The sequence below is a fragment of the Microcaecilia unicolor genome, chromosome 7 (genome assembly GCF_901765095.1).
Source record: "Microcaecilia unicolor chromosome 7, aMicUni1.1, whole genome shotgun sequence".
NCBI classification, from domain to species: domain Eukaryota; kingdom Metazoa; phylum Chordata; class Amphibia; order Gymnophiona; family Siphonopidae; genus Microcaecilia; species Microcaecilia unicolor.
The window spans coordinates 166,075,609-166,091,431 of record NC_044037.1 but is presented as its reverse complement, the minus strand read 5'-3'; the positions used below and the strand labels follow the sequence as shown (position 1 = coordinate 166,091,431).

Below are 15,823 nucleotides of genomic sequence, written 5' to 3'. Positions count from 1 at the left end.
TGGAGCAATCTATTTATATGCCTATATGGAGCTCAAAGAGCAGCTCAAGATAAGCTATATTCAGGTATACTAGGTATTTCCCTGTCTCTGGAGTGCTCACAATCTAAGTCTGTACCTAGACTTGCCCATGATCACAAGGAGCAGCAGGAGGATTTGAACTGGGCTTCCCTGATTGTCAGTACGGTGTTCTAATTGCTAGGCTAGTCCTCCACTTTTTTTGTTCTTTTTTTATTTCATTTTATTTCATTTTATTTCATTTTCAAGGAAATATAGTACAGACTGATGGTCCATCTATCCCAGTATCCTGCTTCTAACAGTGCCCAATCCAGGTCACAAGTGCTTGGCAGAAACCCAAATAGTAGTAACATTTCATGATACCATTCCCAGGGCAAGCAGTGGCTCTTCTTATTTCCAAACCTTTTTTAAACCGAGATACGCTAACCACTGTTACCACATCCTCCGGCAGTGAATTCCAGAGTTTAGCTATTTGTTGAGTGAAAAAATATTTTCTCCTCTTTGTTTTAAAAGTATTACTATGTAACTTCATGGCATGTCCCCTAGTCTTTGAAATCCTGAGTAGTATAAAACAGGTAAATGTGAATTGATGTTTTACTCTTTCAAAATGTACAAAGACCTCTATCATATCTCCCCTCGGCCATCTGTTTTCCAAATTGAAGAGCCCTAACCTCTTATGCCTTTCCTTATTGACAGGAGTTCCATCCCCTTAATTATTTTGGTCACCCTTCTTTGAACCTTTTCTAATTCTATTTTGAGACACGGTGGCCAGAATTGCACACAATACTCAAGGTGAGATCCACATCATGAAGCAAAACAGAGGCATTATAATATTCTTTATCTTATTATCTATCCCTTTCCTAATAATTCCTAACATTCTTATTGCTTTTGACTGCTGTTGCCCACTGAGCAGAAGATTTCAACATACTGTCCACGATGACGCCTATACCTTACCTAGATCTTTTTCTTGGGTGGTGACAACTAAAGTGGAAGCTAGCATCAAATAAGTATGATTTGGATTATTATTCTCAGTGTGCATCACTTTGCATTTGTCCACATTAAATTTCATCTGCCATTTGGATGCTTAGTCTTCCAATATCCTAAGGTCCTCCTGCAATTTCTCATAGTCCACATGCAATTTAACGACTCTGAATAGTTTTGTGTCATCTGCAAATTTAATCACCTCACTTATCATTCCTATTTATAGATCATTTATAAATATGTTAAACAGCAACGGTCCCACTACAGATCCCCATCTTTAGAGAAGGAAAGGGGATTTGGATTTAAATCGGGTATTTCCCTTTCGCCACAGTGGGATATGAATTGGTTCTCAGCCCCGTTGCTTTAACCATTAGGCCATTCCTTTTAAACCAGCAGTGTATTTGGATGGCAAACAAAAAAGGTAAGAGACTGTACCGTCTTGTCTAGCCTGACCAACCACCATAGATTTAAGTAAATTCTGTGCTGATTCTCATTTGGGCCCCATATGGGTATAGCAGAACTATGTGAGGAATCTTGCTTAATGTCCATCTCCATTCAGTTTGACATTTAAGCCTTCATCTCTAATATACAGCAACGTTTAAGGGAAAAAGTTAGAATAAATGAAAAGTATTATTTAAATAAATGTATAAGTAGCAACTTATATATAATTAAAAATATAGAACATCAAGACTCATGAGAGCCATCCCCCCAGTGATGGGTGTAAATTACAGGGATGAAAAAATCCCTCAAGTGTTTTGTGAAGATATATATGAGACAATGTAGTTCAAGACCCATCCATAGAGAACTTGGACAAAAGTACAACAGAGACTCTGCATGTCACTGTACTGATCCTCCTCCCTTCACCCTGCACTTACTACATGTCTAACCATTGAAACTGGAAGTAAACCATGACCAGCATAGGAGGGATAGCCATGCATGGAGTCTCCTTTCCTGACTGTGCAGCCACTCTTTCCCTTTAGTTACATTATTCCATATTTTCAAGACTTTGGTGGTGGCTTTTTAAGATGGTAGCCTGGTCAGCGGGAAGCATGTAAAGAAAGATTATGGATATCCATGGAGAGCTGGCTTTGGAGATCGAGAGTTAAAGCTTTGAGTAGGATAAAACGACAAAAGGTATAGGAGGGGATCAAGTTGGGGATGGAGAAAAGAGCACGTTGCCACAAATGTTCTCATCCCTTTCTTTGTTCCTTTTAGAGGGTTCCTGAGATGGAAAGTAACTTGGGGTTATGAGGAGAGGGGAGGAGGCAGATAAGATAGCAAGAAGAATTTGCACTTGTATATCCTCAAAAAAAAAACTTGAAATGTTTATGTAGCAGTATAGCATGCAAATTAAATGGAACCCTTGGTTAAAACATTGACTCAAGCAATAAGGAATGCACTGACCTTACTAACCTTGGAATAGGAGGTACTAAGATACTAGTACTCTTGAAAATGAATGACTAATTTTTTTTGCACACCTTATTAGTCCCTCGTGTTCTGCATATTTCTCATTGTAAACAGATTACATAGGTAACACGTACATTGCTTGCCAGGAGGACTGGAAAGGCGTTTCTTCTAGATTTGTTCTCATTGTTGTTCCTTGGACTTGCAGGGATTGACAGCAGCTTTTAGTTTTCTTTCCTCCCCTAAGATAGTGGCATGGTCAACCCATGATGACCTTTTCAGACTAGAGACTCAGTTTGAGTCTAGGGACTGGCAAGGACTGAAATTATTAACAGTGTTGAAAGAAGGAAATCAGTCCTCTCCAACAACTGCTCCTCTTCCGTTCTGTGCATTTCAAATGACTTATGTACTAAAGTAGAAAGAAAACATAGGCCATCCATTATTCAAAATGATTTAAGCGGGCAGGTGAGGTTCCTGTCTGCTTAAATCATGTTCTGCAGCCTAACCACCAATATTCAACAGCTCTTAATCAGGCACTGCTGCTGAATATCGACACAAAACGGCCATGTTTGTGCCAAGCCGCACAGGGGCTTACAGGGAGAAGTCAGCAATTGTGCGGGTGCTGGCAACATTCAGTGCCAGTACCCGCATAGCTAAGTGGGCAAAATTAGGACTGCTTTAAGAAGCCCTAAATTTGTCCACATAATAATGTGAGTGCTGGCACTTGCATAACATTTAGGTCCCTAAGTATGCTAATTCCCCCTCCCTCCTTCCCTCAAGCACATGAAGACCCTCCATCCCCCCTACAAGCACACAGCCCTTACAATCCCCCTCCCTTCCTCCTTCCCACCCCTCTCCAATAAGGCAACCCCTTCCCTCCCTCCACTCAGCATAGGCCTCCACCTCCGGTCCTACCTGAAGCCCCTGGTGGTCCAGTTGGGGCAATGGGGGCAGGAGCGAACCCTACTTGCTCCTGCCTCTAGTGACTGCTTCTGGAAAATGGCTGCATGACCTCTCGTGGTAGTCTTGTGGTACTATGGAAGTGCCTTGAGGTTGCCACTAGAGGTCGTAGCAGCCATTTCTAAAGACAGCCCCTAATTCTGTCCATGATGGTCTACATTAAAAAAAAAAAAACAAAGAACTGCGGTTCGGTACTGGCTGAACATTGCCTGGAGTATGTTTTGTGGGTACCGAAAGATTTTCTTTGTGATTTTGGTAAGAGTGAGTAGTTTGTTGATGAGGTTTTTCTATACGTGTCTGTAAATTGAAAGGTGGCTGCATGTGTGATTACTGGAGAGAGTAAGTACTAAAGGTGCCTGTGCATGTCTTTCTGAGGTGAAAGGCAGTAATGTCTGAATTATTCTCCACTTAATTTATTTTGGAGCCTGTAGTGTAGGGTTGCACTTGTAGGATGATATAAATATAGTGAGTCCTCTAAAAGCCGTTGACAATCAGCTCTAATTTCAACATTATAACAATGATAGGAAATATGAGCTTATAAAGATTTTTCAGAGATTAAAATTCATGCTTTCTTCTACCTGCTGTTCAGCTGAGCAATTACCTAGCTTACATGTGTTTACAGGCTTGGATTATATAAAGACAAGTGGGTTGAAGACTTAACAATTTTGCATGAATTGAAGTTCTACTATATGTGTTCAGTCAGTCCAGATGATCCCTTCTGAGTCATTATTAAGTTTCACTGGAAGGATCATATTACAGCCTGCTCTCCAGTTCTAAACTGTTTATAATCATTTATGCAGTAGTTAATGATCCTCTTAAAGTGTTCATAAATTGTATGTATTTTCTCCTCAGACGTGGGCCTCCAGAACCAGTGGAATACTTTGCTGGACCTCAGGTGATATACAAAGAAAGAGAACTCCCTTATTACCCTGGTATGCAGCCTGCCAGTCATTCTACGGGCAACTATGCTCATGCTCAAGACATGAAGGTAACAGACTACCGATATCCTCAGTATTATTCTCCTTCATCCCAACTCAAAGGACCTCACCGTCAGGATGTTCCACCTTCACCTCCACCAACAAACAGAGCCCCAGCCTCTGGCGATATGGGTAGAACGGGACATCGAGGGACCAGCCCAGATCGATATCAGTTTAGATCCCAAGATCCAAGGCAGAAGAACCCTATGACTGCAGCGGTATAGCCTAAAACTGGTCTGTTTATGCAGGACAATGGACTGGAATGCAGACGATTTAACATCTCTGTTGTAACTGAGATTACAGTTCTTTCTTGTAATAATGCTATGTGAACCGAATGCCATTTTTACCAAGCACATACAACATAAATTTCTCAATGTAGAAACTCTACAGTCAAATCAAGAGACAAGGAAGGGGGGCATACTGCCTGCCCTACGTATAAACATAAATCAAAGATGAATCTAGTGTTAAAAGATCTTGTAACATTGTCAGAAATTACAGTGAACACAGTAGCTTCTAAACACATAATATTATAGAATACCTGAAATAATACAGAGCTATTTCTGTGCCCCAATCCATATTGCCATATTGAGTCTAATTCTTAAACCAAAGTAAAAGTTTTCCGCTGGGCTCTAATCTCTTTGTTTTGCGGGTGGGAAAGGAGGAGTGTCAGACAAGGTTCAATTTTCTCACACTGCTTCATAGGTGTGTACCTTTGTGTGCTATCTAAAAGTTTGAACTGGAATTTGGAGTGGTTTACGCAGTGTTCATATCCCAGAAGCCCTATTAAAAGGATGCTAACAGTGGGTGAGATTATATATACAGTTCTGTCTCGCCTTTATATAAATGGGAGTTTGCTGTTAGGCTTCAGTGGTCATGGAGACCATAAAGAACCTTGTATTGTGGGGAGAGGAGTTTATATTTCTTTATTTTTAGTTTTCCTTCTGTTCTTGGTTTGTTATTCATTGCTAGGAATCTAAATTTTGCTATCTTTCCCCAATTCCTGTGGTTAGAGCAGCTGCTATGCTTCAGCTGGCTCTCCTCATGGTAACATTTAGTATAGCAAAAGATGATGATAATATAAAATGTGCTTGTGAGTCTTTATATGTAATATATATTGTAAAAACAGCTTCCAAACATAGCACTTGGTGTACAGTATCTTGTATCATTACATCTTTAGCAAATTTACTCAGTACTTAACTTTAACTGGCCCAGCAGCAGATGCTGAGTATTTGTGAGCTGTAGGTGGTTTGGAACAAGTCAAATATCATGGGCCAAATGAGCTTATATATTCCATGGTTTGTGAAATGTTGCTTTTACTCAACTTTCTATTGGGTGTGCATTTTAGTTCTGTTCAATTTATTTCTTTAATAACCAAGCACTTTCCTTTTCTGTTTCAGCTGGGATCACATGTAAACGCATTTATTCACAATTACTTGGCCATTCTCCCTTATATACTCTCCCTTCTCAGCTTAATTTCATCTGGTCACTGTGGTGATACTCCTTGACCAGGGCAGTGATGTAGCTAGGTGGGGCCATGGGGGCCTAGGCCCCCACAAATTTGCTCTGGGCCCCTGGTTGACTGGCAGGGGTCCCCAACCCTGCCAGCTGAAGATTTCATCTGGCACCACAGCATTGCTTGCCCTGCTCTCTTCCTCTCACATCAGGCATGCTCAGTTTCTCTAAAAGGAGCATGCCAGATTTGAGGAGAAGAGAGAGCAGGTAGGCAATGCAGCGGAACCAGAGACCAGCGCTAGGCGAAGTCTTCAGCTGGCGGGGGTCGGGGACCCCTGCCAGCCAAGGTATTGGTAGTGGCAGTGGGTGGCAGAGGGGGGCCGGTGACCAAAATGTGCCCCCCCCTTGGGCTCTGGCCCCCTCCTACCTCGAGGTCTGGCTATACCCCTGGACCAGGGACCAGCAAATGGCCATCATAAAGCAGAACAACTTATGGAACCCTGTAATTCATGGGCCCTAAGTAACTAGGACTCCTCCCCCCACCCCCGGGACTGAACACTGCCGTCAAACCAGGAAAGGAAACAAGTTTCCTCACCATTGCAGCGTTGAAAAGATTTCACTTAGCAATACCAGTAATGTTATTGTTTTATGCGCAATCACATTATGGGGTAATTCTATAAGTAGGCATCCTCTATTTAGGTGCCCCAATGCTGCAAGGTGAGAGGCATCTGGGCACCCAATTATAGAATTGCCTCATGTGTTTACCTGATACTTATCTTTTATTGGTCATTAATGTTTCACTGCCATTGGCTATCTATAGAGCAGTGGTTCTCTAACCTGGTCCTGGAGGCACCCCAGCCAGTCAGGTTTTCAGTATATCCACATTGAATATTCATAAGATAGATTTGCATGCAGTGGAGGCAATGTATGCAAATTTCTCCCATGAATATTCATTGTGGGTATCCTGAAAACCTGACTGGCTGGGGTGCCTTCAGGATCAGGTTTGGAGAACCACTGCTCTATAGACAGCTATAGAGATAAACAGAGTACCTGTGTTTTTAAGTGGTTTTCTTACTATATTATGTATTCCTAACACAGAGCTACTCAAACCTGTCCTTGGGTTCCCACAGCTAGCCAGGTTTTCAGAGTACCCACAATGAATAGGTATAAGATCTATTTGAATGTACTGGAGGATCAACATATGCAAATTTATCTCATGCGTGTTCCATCATAGATATCCTAAAAATCTGCCTGATTGTGAGGTTCCCAGCACTGGTTTGGAAAGCCCTCTCTTTAACACGACGTTCACTTTGTCAGTATAGATGCACATTCTACAAACTTTAAAGCAGCATGTTATGTTAAGGTCCCCATAATTTTCATTTAAAATTAACTCTTAGCTATACATTTGTGTCAAGCTGCTAAAGGGCATAAATACTTTACACCTAATATCCTGCATTTATACTTTTAAAACAGTGAAAAATCTTACAATAAATTGAGATGTATGCCTTAAATTGGCTTTCGTGGCCCAAAAGGCCCTGGGGTGCCTCAAAGCAGAATCTCCAACTGAGCACTGGTTAGGGTCATTCGAAACACAACACACCCATAAGCACATGCACATATCAGTTTCCCCCTTGCATTGAGTCAGAAAGCATCTTGCACCTGTGGCTCTCGAACCTCTCCTGGAAGATCCCTAGCCAGTCATGTTTTTAAGATATCTACAATGACTATGCATGAGATTGATTTACATGTACTACCTCCGTTCCGATTGCTTGGGGGACCTGTTGGCTTGGGAACCACTAGCTTAGATCATAACAAAATATCCTTTTGAGGGGATAAAAATGTCCTCCTTGCAAAAGTTTAGAAAGAGGCTGAAGATGTGGCTCTTTTTTTAGGTGTATATTTAAGGATCGGACTTTTGGAAGCTCTGGTTGTTATATACAGTGCAGAAGCCATTGTTTAACATTTCCCCTTTTGTGTCTATACTAGTCAAACTGCAACTTTTCATCCCTCATGTAGTGTGTTTTTTCATGCTTTGAACGTGCTTTCTTAGATCATGTGAACTGCCTTGATGTCAGTGGATGTTGTGCAGTGTATTAATACATAAATTAAAGAAATGTAATGATGGTTAGCACTACTACCATAAGCATTCTGAGTTGCTAAGAGAATATTTTAAGCTTACGTGAACTGCTGCTGCTTCTGACTCCATAAAAGGTATAACAGAGTACACTGAAGCAGTTGGATGATATGTTCTATGTACTTGTATATCCATTTCAAGACATACATTGAGACGTGACAGCTATATAGTGACAATTGTGATATTGAAGGTCTTTTCCAGTTTAGTACTTAAAAAAAAAAAGACCAAGACTGTATGGTGTTTGTTTTTTGCCTAAAGCCTTATGATTCTTTTGTTATAGGTAGAAAGAATCCATTATTGACAATAGGTTTTTTTTGTTTGTTTTATCAAACCAGAGCTCTACTAAGTGCAAGTCTGTATTTCACCTACTTCCTTACTGAATATGTCATCCCAACAACGCTGTACCAGGACGTTTCCTTGTTCATTCTACATAGGGAACAAGATAAAACCTTACCTGCAGTTACATTTGTAGAATTCTATGGTTATCCCATTGTGCCCTCCTAAATCCTAGCAGTTCACATTTGCTTCATTGATACTGTCTGTTGATGGTAGATCTGATACAGTGAATTCCCAGGGAAATCTTAGAGAAACTATCCCAATTGTGATCATATTGGCTGGCCTAGAAATTTATTAGAACACAGGTGTGTTTTAAAGAAGAAGGTTGAAAACTCAATAAAATCCCACTATATGGAGTACCAAAATAATGACTTCCAAAGTACATGGCCAAAACACATTGTTAAAGAAATCCATATACCATATACTATGAAAACTGTGCTTTTTTTGATGGATTTCTCATGCTGGGCCGAGCAAGTGATCGTTCCTTGCAGTTTGAAACAATTTTCACTTTAAAATACTGTCTTTTTAGTCTTCCCACTCCTACTATAAAATCATATTTTTATAACAATAACCTGTAGCTACCAAACCCATATCACCAATCTTTTTGCAGACAGTTGCTTTCTGTAATATTTCTTTATACGCACATCAGCTATACCATAGTTCATTCCTTTTCTTGGACTGAGGTTTGGCAGTATAGTTTTATTATTTCCAAAATATCAATGTGCATTCACAACCGCAAGCACCTAGATGGCCAAATATATCTAAAGAAAAATATATGAGAGTTCTATAGCATTTTGAAGAGTTACTTTCACGTTGTGTTAGATGAAATCTAATGGTTGAAAACATAGTTTATGTGTTAGTGGCATGACATTTGGACAAAATGTATACCTATATTGTAGCATCTACCTACAATTTGGTATAAATGTATGACCAGCAAAATCTAGAACAGCCTTCAATGGAAATTGAATTGAATTTTCTTTGAACAATGTAATTTTAAAGTATTTCCATCATTGGCATATTGTTGAAGTGTTTCAGCTCACTAAAGAACATTGCAATCATATCATGATGTACAGGGAAATGGATCAGCTTTCTTATTTTTAGAGGTTATTGAGGATTATTTTTGGATTAATCATCGGTATTAAAAAGTGCTTGCTGTCAGGAGGACATAGTTGAACGATTCCCAATATTGCTGGTTTAATTACACTACCCCTGCATTTTCAGGGGGAAACTGCAGAGAATGCATTACCCCCAGAAGAAAAGGTTACTGCTTGAGTAAGCAAGCGCTATTATAAAGACACTATGAATGATCTGTTTGCAAAAAGGAGCACATAAGATAATATCATATACACATGAGTTATGCAACCTACATGAGTTCAGTAAATTAAGATTTCTTCTCTACAGAAATAACTTGAGCTGCATAACTTAATATACATTCATTCATAATGAAGGTGCTGCTTACTCATTAGCATTTGGTCTTCCAAGAGTTTGTTGGGAGTGAATTATGTTGGGCTCAGTTTTATGTCTGAACTGTTGATTTGCATCCGAGAAAAGATTCCAGTCCATTCTGTAGTGATTAGAGTGCTGTTTACTACTATCATGTGCAAGCAGAACAATCCACTTTTAAACCACTTTTCTACTAGTTAATATTTTTTTATGATACTTGGGTATGTTTGTATACATTTGAAAAAAAGCTCATGAAATCTTCCCTGAATAAGGGAAAATGACCATATAAAACTCAAAACATTTTTAATACTGTACTATATAAAGCAATGATTGTTTTTGTTAAATTCCACATGTTTTGCGTTATATTGTAATAAAATCAAGCACTGGATATTGTTTCTGTCTGTCTGTCTTCAGATTAGGGATTTAGAGAGATGCTAACCATGAATGAAAAGGAAAACTTCAGAATTTGATGCAAATCAAGATGACTCTGAATAAAGATTATGTTGCTGCTGTTAATGTGGAAGCTACTAGTACAAAGGGAAATCTGGAGCGTAAGTCTTAATAGCATATTGGTATATAATTTAATTCATTCTAGTGATATCTCAGAAGCTGTAGCAGCAGCAGATTCTAAGAAACATCTTCAGGTCAATGGATTTACAGGATTTTTTGTATAAATTTTAATGTCTTCAGTACCAAACTGGTATTATCTTCTATTGCAGTGGTTCCCAAACATTCTTGGCACCCTTAGACTACACATTTCTTATCATGTCTTCCCCTGCTGCTGCTGCCACTTCTGCTGCCAAAAGTATTGAGTCCTACCTTTTCTGGCAGGGATGCCCAAGCCCCACCAGCTGAAGAGGTCCACTGCCCGAGGCAAATCATTGGCATGCTTTAGCCACTGACGTCAGCATTCCCACACATGCCCCCCCTTCTCTTCATCCTTTCCATCCAGCATCTGCTCTCCTTCACTCCTCCCTTTCCAACCAGCGTCTGCTCTCCTTCTCTTCCCCTTCCATTCAACCTCTGCCTACCTTCTCTTCCCCTCTATCCAGCCTTTGTCCACCTTCTGTTCCATCCACCTTCTGTCCACCTTCTCTCCCTCAAGTCACATCATTGGCTCCCTATCCATTTCTGTATACAGTTCAAACTCTTCTTATTAACTTACAAGTGCACTCACTCTGCCGCTCCTCAGTACCTCTCTACTCTTATCTCTCCCTACACTCCTCCCCAGGAACTCCGTTCATTGGGTAAATCTCTCTTATCTGTACCCATCTCCTCCACTCTGAACTCCAGACTCTATTCCCTTTATCTTGTTGCAATGTATGCCTGGAATGGACTTTCTGAGCCAGTGCATCAAGCTCCATCTAAGGCCGTCTAAGAACATAAGCGTTGCCATACTGCGACAGACCGAAGGTCCATCAAGCCCAGTATCCCGTTTCCAACAGTGACCAATCCATGTCACAAGTACGCGGCAAGCTCCCAGAACAGTAAAACAGATTTTATCCTGCTTATCTAGAAATAAGAAATGGATTTTACCAAGTTCATCTTAATATTGGGAGTGGAGGGAGTAGCCTATTGGTTAGTTCACCAGTAGCCTATTGGTTAGTTGACATCCAGGGGTATCTGGTTCAAATCCCACTACTGCTGCTCATGATCTTGGGCAAGTCACTTGCCTCAAGTACAAAATTAGATTGTGAGTCCTCCAGGGAGAGGAAAAATACGCACTGAATGTAACTCACCTTGAGCTACTACTGAAAAAGGTGCGAGCAAAATCCAAAGAAATAAATAATGGCTTATGGATTTTTCTTTTAGGAAATTTTCCAAACCTTTTTTAAACTTTGGTAAACTAACTGCTTTTACTACATTTTCTGGCACCAAATTCCAGTGTTTAATTACATGTTGAGTGAAGAAATATTTTATCTGATTTGTTTTAAATTTACTATGTAGCTTCAGTGTGTGCCCCCTAGTTCTAGTATTTTGGGAAAGAGTAAACAAGTCATTCACATCTACCCATCCCATTCCACTTAGTATTTTATATACCTCTATCATATTTCCTCTCAGCCATCTTTTCTCCAAGCTGAAGAGGCTTAGCCGCTTTAGCCTTTCCTCATAGGGAAGTCATTCCATCCCCTTTGTCATTTTCAATGCCCTTCTCTGTACCTTTTCTAATTCTACTATATCTTTTTTGAGATGCCGTGACCAGAATTGCACACAGTATTCGAGGTGTGATTGCATCATGGAGTGATACAAAGGCATTATAACATTCTCATTTTTGTTTTCCATTCCTTTCCTAATACCTAACATGGGAGGGGCATGGGTGGATCAGGGACATTCCTGGAATTTGTACGTACTGTTACAGAATAAGGGAGATCTGCATCTAATTAAATGTGTGAGAATTTACACCAGGTTTTAGTTGGTGTAAATCCTTGTGCCCAAAATTGGGTGTGGATCCTGGCGCTAAGCACTATTCTATAAATGGTACCCAACTGTGAGCACCTACCCTGGACTCTATATAGCGTACCCAGAGATACGCACCAAAATCCAGGTGGATTCTATAGCAGCGTGCGTAACTTAATTGGCTTAACAAGCTAATTTGCAATGATAACAGCACTTAACAAGCAATAATGAGCACTAATTGGCAATAATTAGAATTGCATGCATAACTCACTAAGTGTATTCTGTAACACACTGCACCTAACTTCTAAGGCGCTCAGACAAAAAGGAGCATAGTTATGGGTGGGGAAATGGGCATTTTGTGGGCATTCTGAAATTTATGCACGTAGTTGTAGAATATGGCCCTCTGCGCCTAAATCTATGCATCGTGATTTATGCCATGTATTCATTGGTTTAAATGGATGTGCATAGTTTTAGGCGCTGAGATATCAACTAAGCATATTCTATATACTGTGCCTAAATCTAGGTGCCACTTATAGAATACACTTAGGTGAAAATGTTTTACGCTTGGATTTTTGGGCACCATATGTAGAATCTTTCCCTTAGCGCTAATTTATATCAGTGCTGATTTTTTTGTACCATACGTAGAATTTAGTTCAGAATGTAGAGATAGGAATAGAGAAGTACAGTCTGGGACATGCTCATTTCTAGAAATGGATCGGAGGATAAAGAACCTTTTCTAAACTGCATGTTTATACTTTGAAAAAATGAAAAGCGTAGACCAAAGGTTCTCAAACCAGTCCTCGGGATACCAAGCCAGTCTGGTTTTCAAGATATTCAAAGGGGAAAAGGCATATGAGAAATTTGCATGCACTGCCTCCATTGTTTACAACATGTAACTAACAACTGCCAACGTGTAATTAAACTCTGGAATTCGTTGCCAGAGAATGTGGTAAGGGCAGTTAGCTTAGCCGTGTTTAAAAAAGGTCTGGACGGCTTCCTAAAGGAAAAGTCCATAGACCATTGTTAAATTGACTTGGGGAAAATCCACTGCTTATTTCTGGTATAAGCAGCATAAAATGTATTGACCTTTTTCAGGATCTTGCCAGGTATTTGTGACCTGGATTGGCCACTGTTGGAAACAGGATGCTGGGCTTGATGGACCTTTGGTCTGTCCCAGTGTGGCAATACTTAAGTACTAGGCTGCAATTTTAACATGATTTCATTTTGGAGGTAGAAAAAACTACATGGGATTAAAGGGAATTACTCCCTTAATGAAGGCACAAATAATCTTTAAAGTTTGCACACTAGTGCTTAAGATTCTATATGGGCAAAAACACCAAACACTACACCATATATGACAAAACACAGTTCTCTACTTCCAACTTTTCTTTGAGATTGCCAGGTCTCTTCCCTGACACAACTTCCTGTTTCCAGTCCACACGATAGCGTTGACCTTCCTTTTTCTATGACAGTTGAGAGTATATATGGATCATTGGTCTGACTCAGTATGGCTATTTTTATGTTCCAAGTTATGGGTTTATTTCTGGCACTTAGGTGTGAGCTCTTAGCCAGCCCTATGGCTGGGGTAAATGCTTCTGCCTAAACCATAGATGCATATTTCTGCTGTTAGACCACTATTCTAAAAAAGAAAGTAGGTGCCTAAGTTCAGAGAAAAGTAACAAAAAATGGTTTGGGGTTTGCGCCACAAAAAGTATGAGGAGAGAATTGAGGACCTGAAGGTGTGTACTCTGGAGGAGAGATGGGATGATATGATACAGACATTGAAATATTTGAAAGGTATTAATCTACAAACAAACCTTTTCCAGAGACAGGAAGGCGGTAGAACTAGAGGACATGAATTTAGGTTGCAGGAGGACCAACTCAGGAATAACTTCAAGAAGTATTTTTTCACTGAGAGGGTAGTAGATAACTGGAATGCCCTCCCACGGGAAGTGGTGGAGATAAAAACGGTAACAGAATTCAAAAGTATGTGGAATAAACACACAGAAACCTGTATGGAAAGAGAATGGAACCAACATGGGCGTAGTTTATTGGGGGGGGCGTGTCTCTCTCCTGTCCCCGCCCCTCGGAGTCTTCCAGTGGCACCCAGTATCGCCCTCCCCCGTCTTTCAATCCCCCAAGCCACCGACAGCCTCAGGGAAAGAAGCACGCATGCTGCTTTAGACCTGCCCCGGAGGCCCTTCTCTCTCCTACAGCTTCCTGCCTGCACAGGAACAGTAAGTTGAAGGAGAAAGAAAGGCTTCCAGGGGCAGCCTCTGTGAGAAAGCAGCATGCATGCTGCTTTCTCATAGAGGCTGCCGGCGGCTCAGGGATTGGAAGATGGGGTGGCAGCTCATTTGGGGGGGGGCACTACCCCCCTCGCCCCCCCCAAACTACACCCATGGGAACCAAACAAACTTAGCGGTGCTTAGATGGCAACTCCAGTAATTGGGAAGCAAAGCCAGTGCCGGGCAGATTTCTACTATCTGTGCCCTGATCTTGGCTGGACAGATTTAGATGAGCTGGTGTGGGCTTTGATGACAACTTCAGATGTTGGAGAACAAGGCCAGTGGTGGGCAGACTTCTACGGTCTGTGCCTTGAAAATGGCAAGGAAAAGTCAAGATCAAGTGTGCATATGTAGTATCACATCATGCCTTATGCTATGAGTTTATCTTTTTGGACAAACTGGATGACCTGTACAGGTTTTTATCTGCCACCATCTACTATGTTACTATATTCCTTTTTTAAAAATGAGCTCTTACCAGGTACTCTCTGGATGCCTATAAATAGGCACACAGTTACAGAATTAACTCCCAAGAGTGGAATAAAGACCTCAATTCACCAAGAGAGAGGCAAACAACAGTAACAGTGGCAAGAAGACTCCAAGCCACCACAAGAGAGTACAAGTAGGAAAACATTGCAGAGGCAGCTTATATAATTCTTTCAAACACATCTGCTTGCATGTTTCTGTTTTGTCTCTGACCTGAACGGGAAAGGGCTTGAAAGCTCATGGTATCCAAACATCCTGTGTGATAATATATCTATCCATTAAATGTCACTGTCCAAAGACAACAGGTATTGCCATGCTTTTTGAGCATTAGGAAACTTTATACATAACAGTCACTAGATGTCATTGCATATAGCTACCATTAAGAAAACTATGCAGTTCTTTCACTAGATTTCATGGTAAAATGTATATTAAAGAAATGAAATCTGAATCATGAAAGGCCAGCTCCCCCCCCCCCCCCGCACACACACAAAATCAAGCCATTAGGATGTAGGAGGAGCCACCATTTTTAAGTAGACTGGTACCCCTGACATCCCAGGAAAGCAATAGGGCACCCTAAGGGGCAATGCAGTGGACTTCATGAAATGATCCCAGGTACACATCTGACCATTGCTCCCTTACATTGTCTGCTGAGCCTCCCCAAAACTCACCCAGAACCCACTACCCCCAACTGTACACCACTACCATAGCCCTTACAAGTGAAGGGGGCACCTATATGTAGGTACAGTGGGTTTCTGGTGAGTTTTGGAGGGCTCACAGTTTCCTCCACAATTATAACAGGTAGGGGGAGGTAGGAGCCTGGGTCCACCTGTCTGCAGTGCACTGCACCCACCACTAGACTACTCCAGGGACCTGCATTCTATTCTAATGGACCTGAGTATAACATCTGAGGCTGGCAAGTAATATTTTTAATCACATTTTTTGGGGGTGGGAGG

At 40.9% G+C, this 15,823-nt stretch overlaps 1 protein-coding gene across 2 annotated transcripts in view; it reads left to right on the top strand.

The window, feature by feature from the left end:
• Positions 1-5,918, top strand: part of PARD3B (par-3 family cell polarity regulator beta) — a 2,175,158-nt gene extending 2,169,240 nt beyond the window's left edge. For both annotated transcript variants that reach the window (XM_030209894.1, XM_030209893.1), the window contains one exon: positions 4,213-5,918. In XM_030209894.1, coding sequence (XP_030065754.1) covers positions 4,213-4,561 — 349 coding nt within the window. In that variant the 3' untranslated portion in view covers positions 4,562-5,918. The remainder of the gene's footprint in view (positions 1-4,212) is intronic.
• Positions 5,919-15,823: the final 9,905 nt, after the last annotated feature.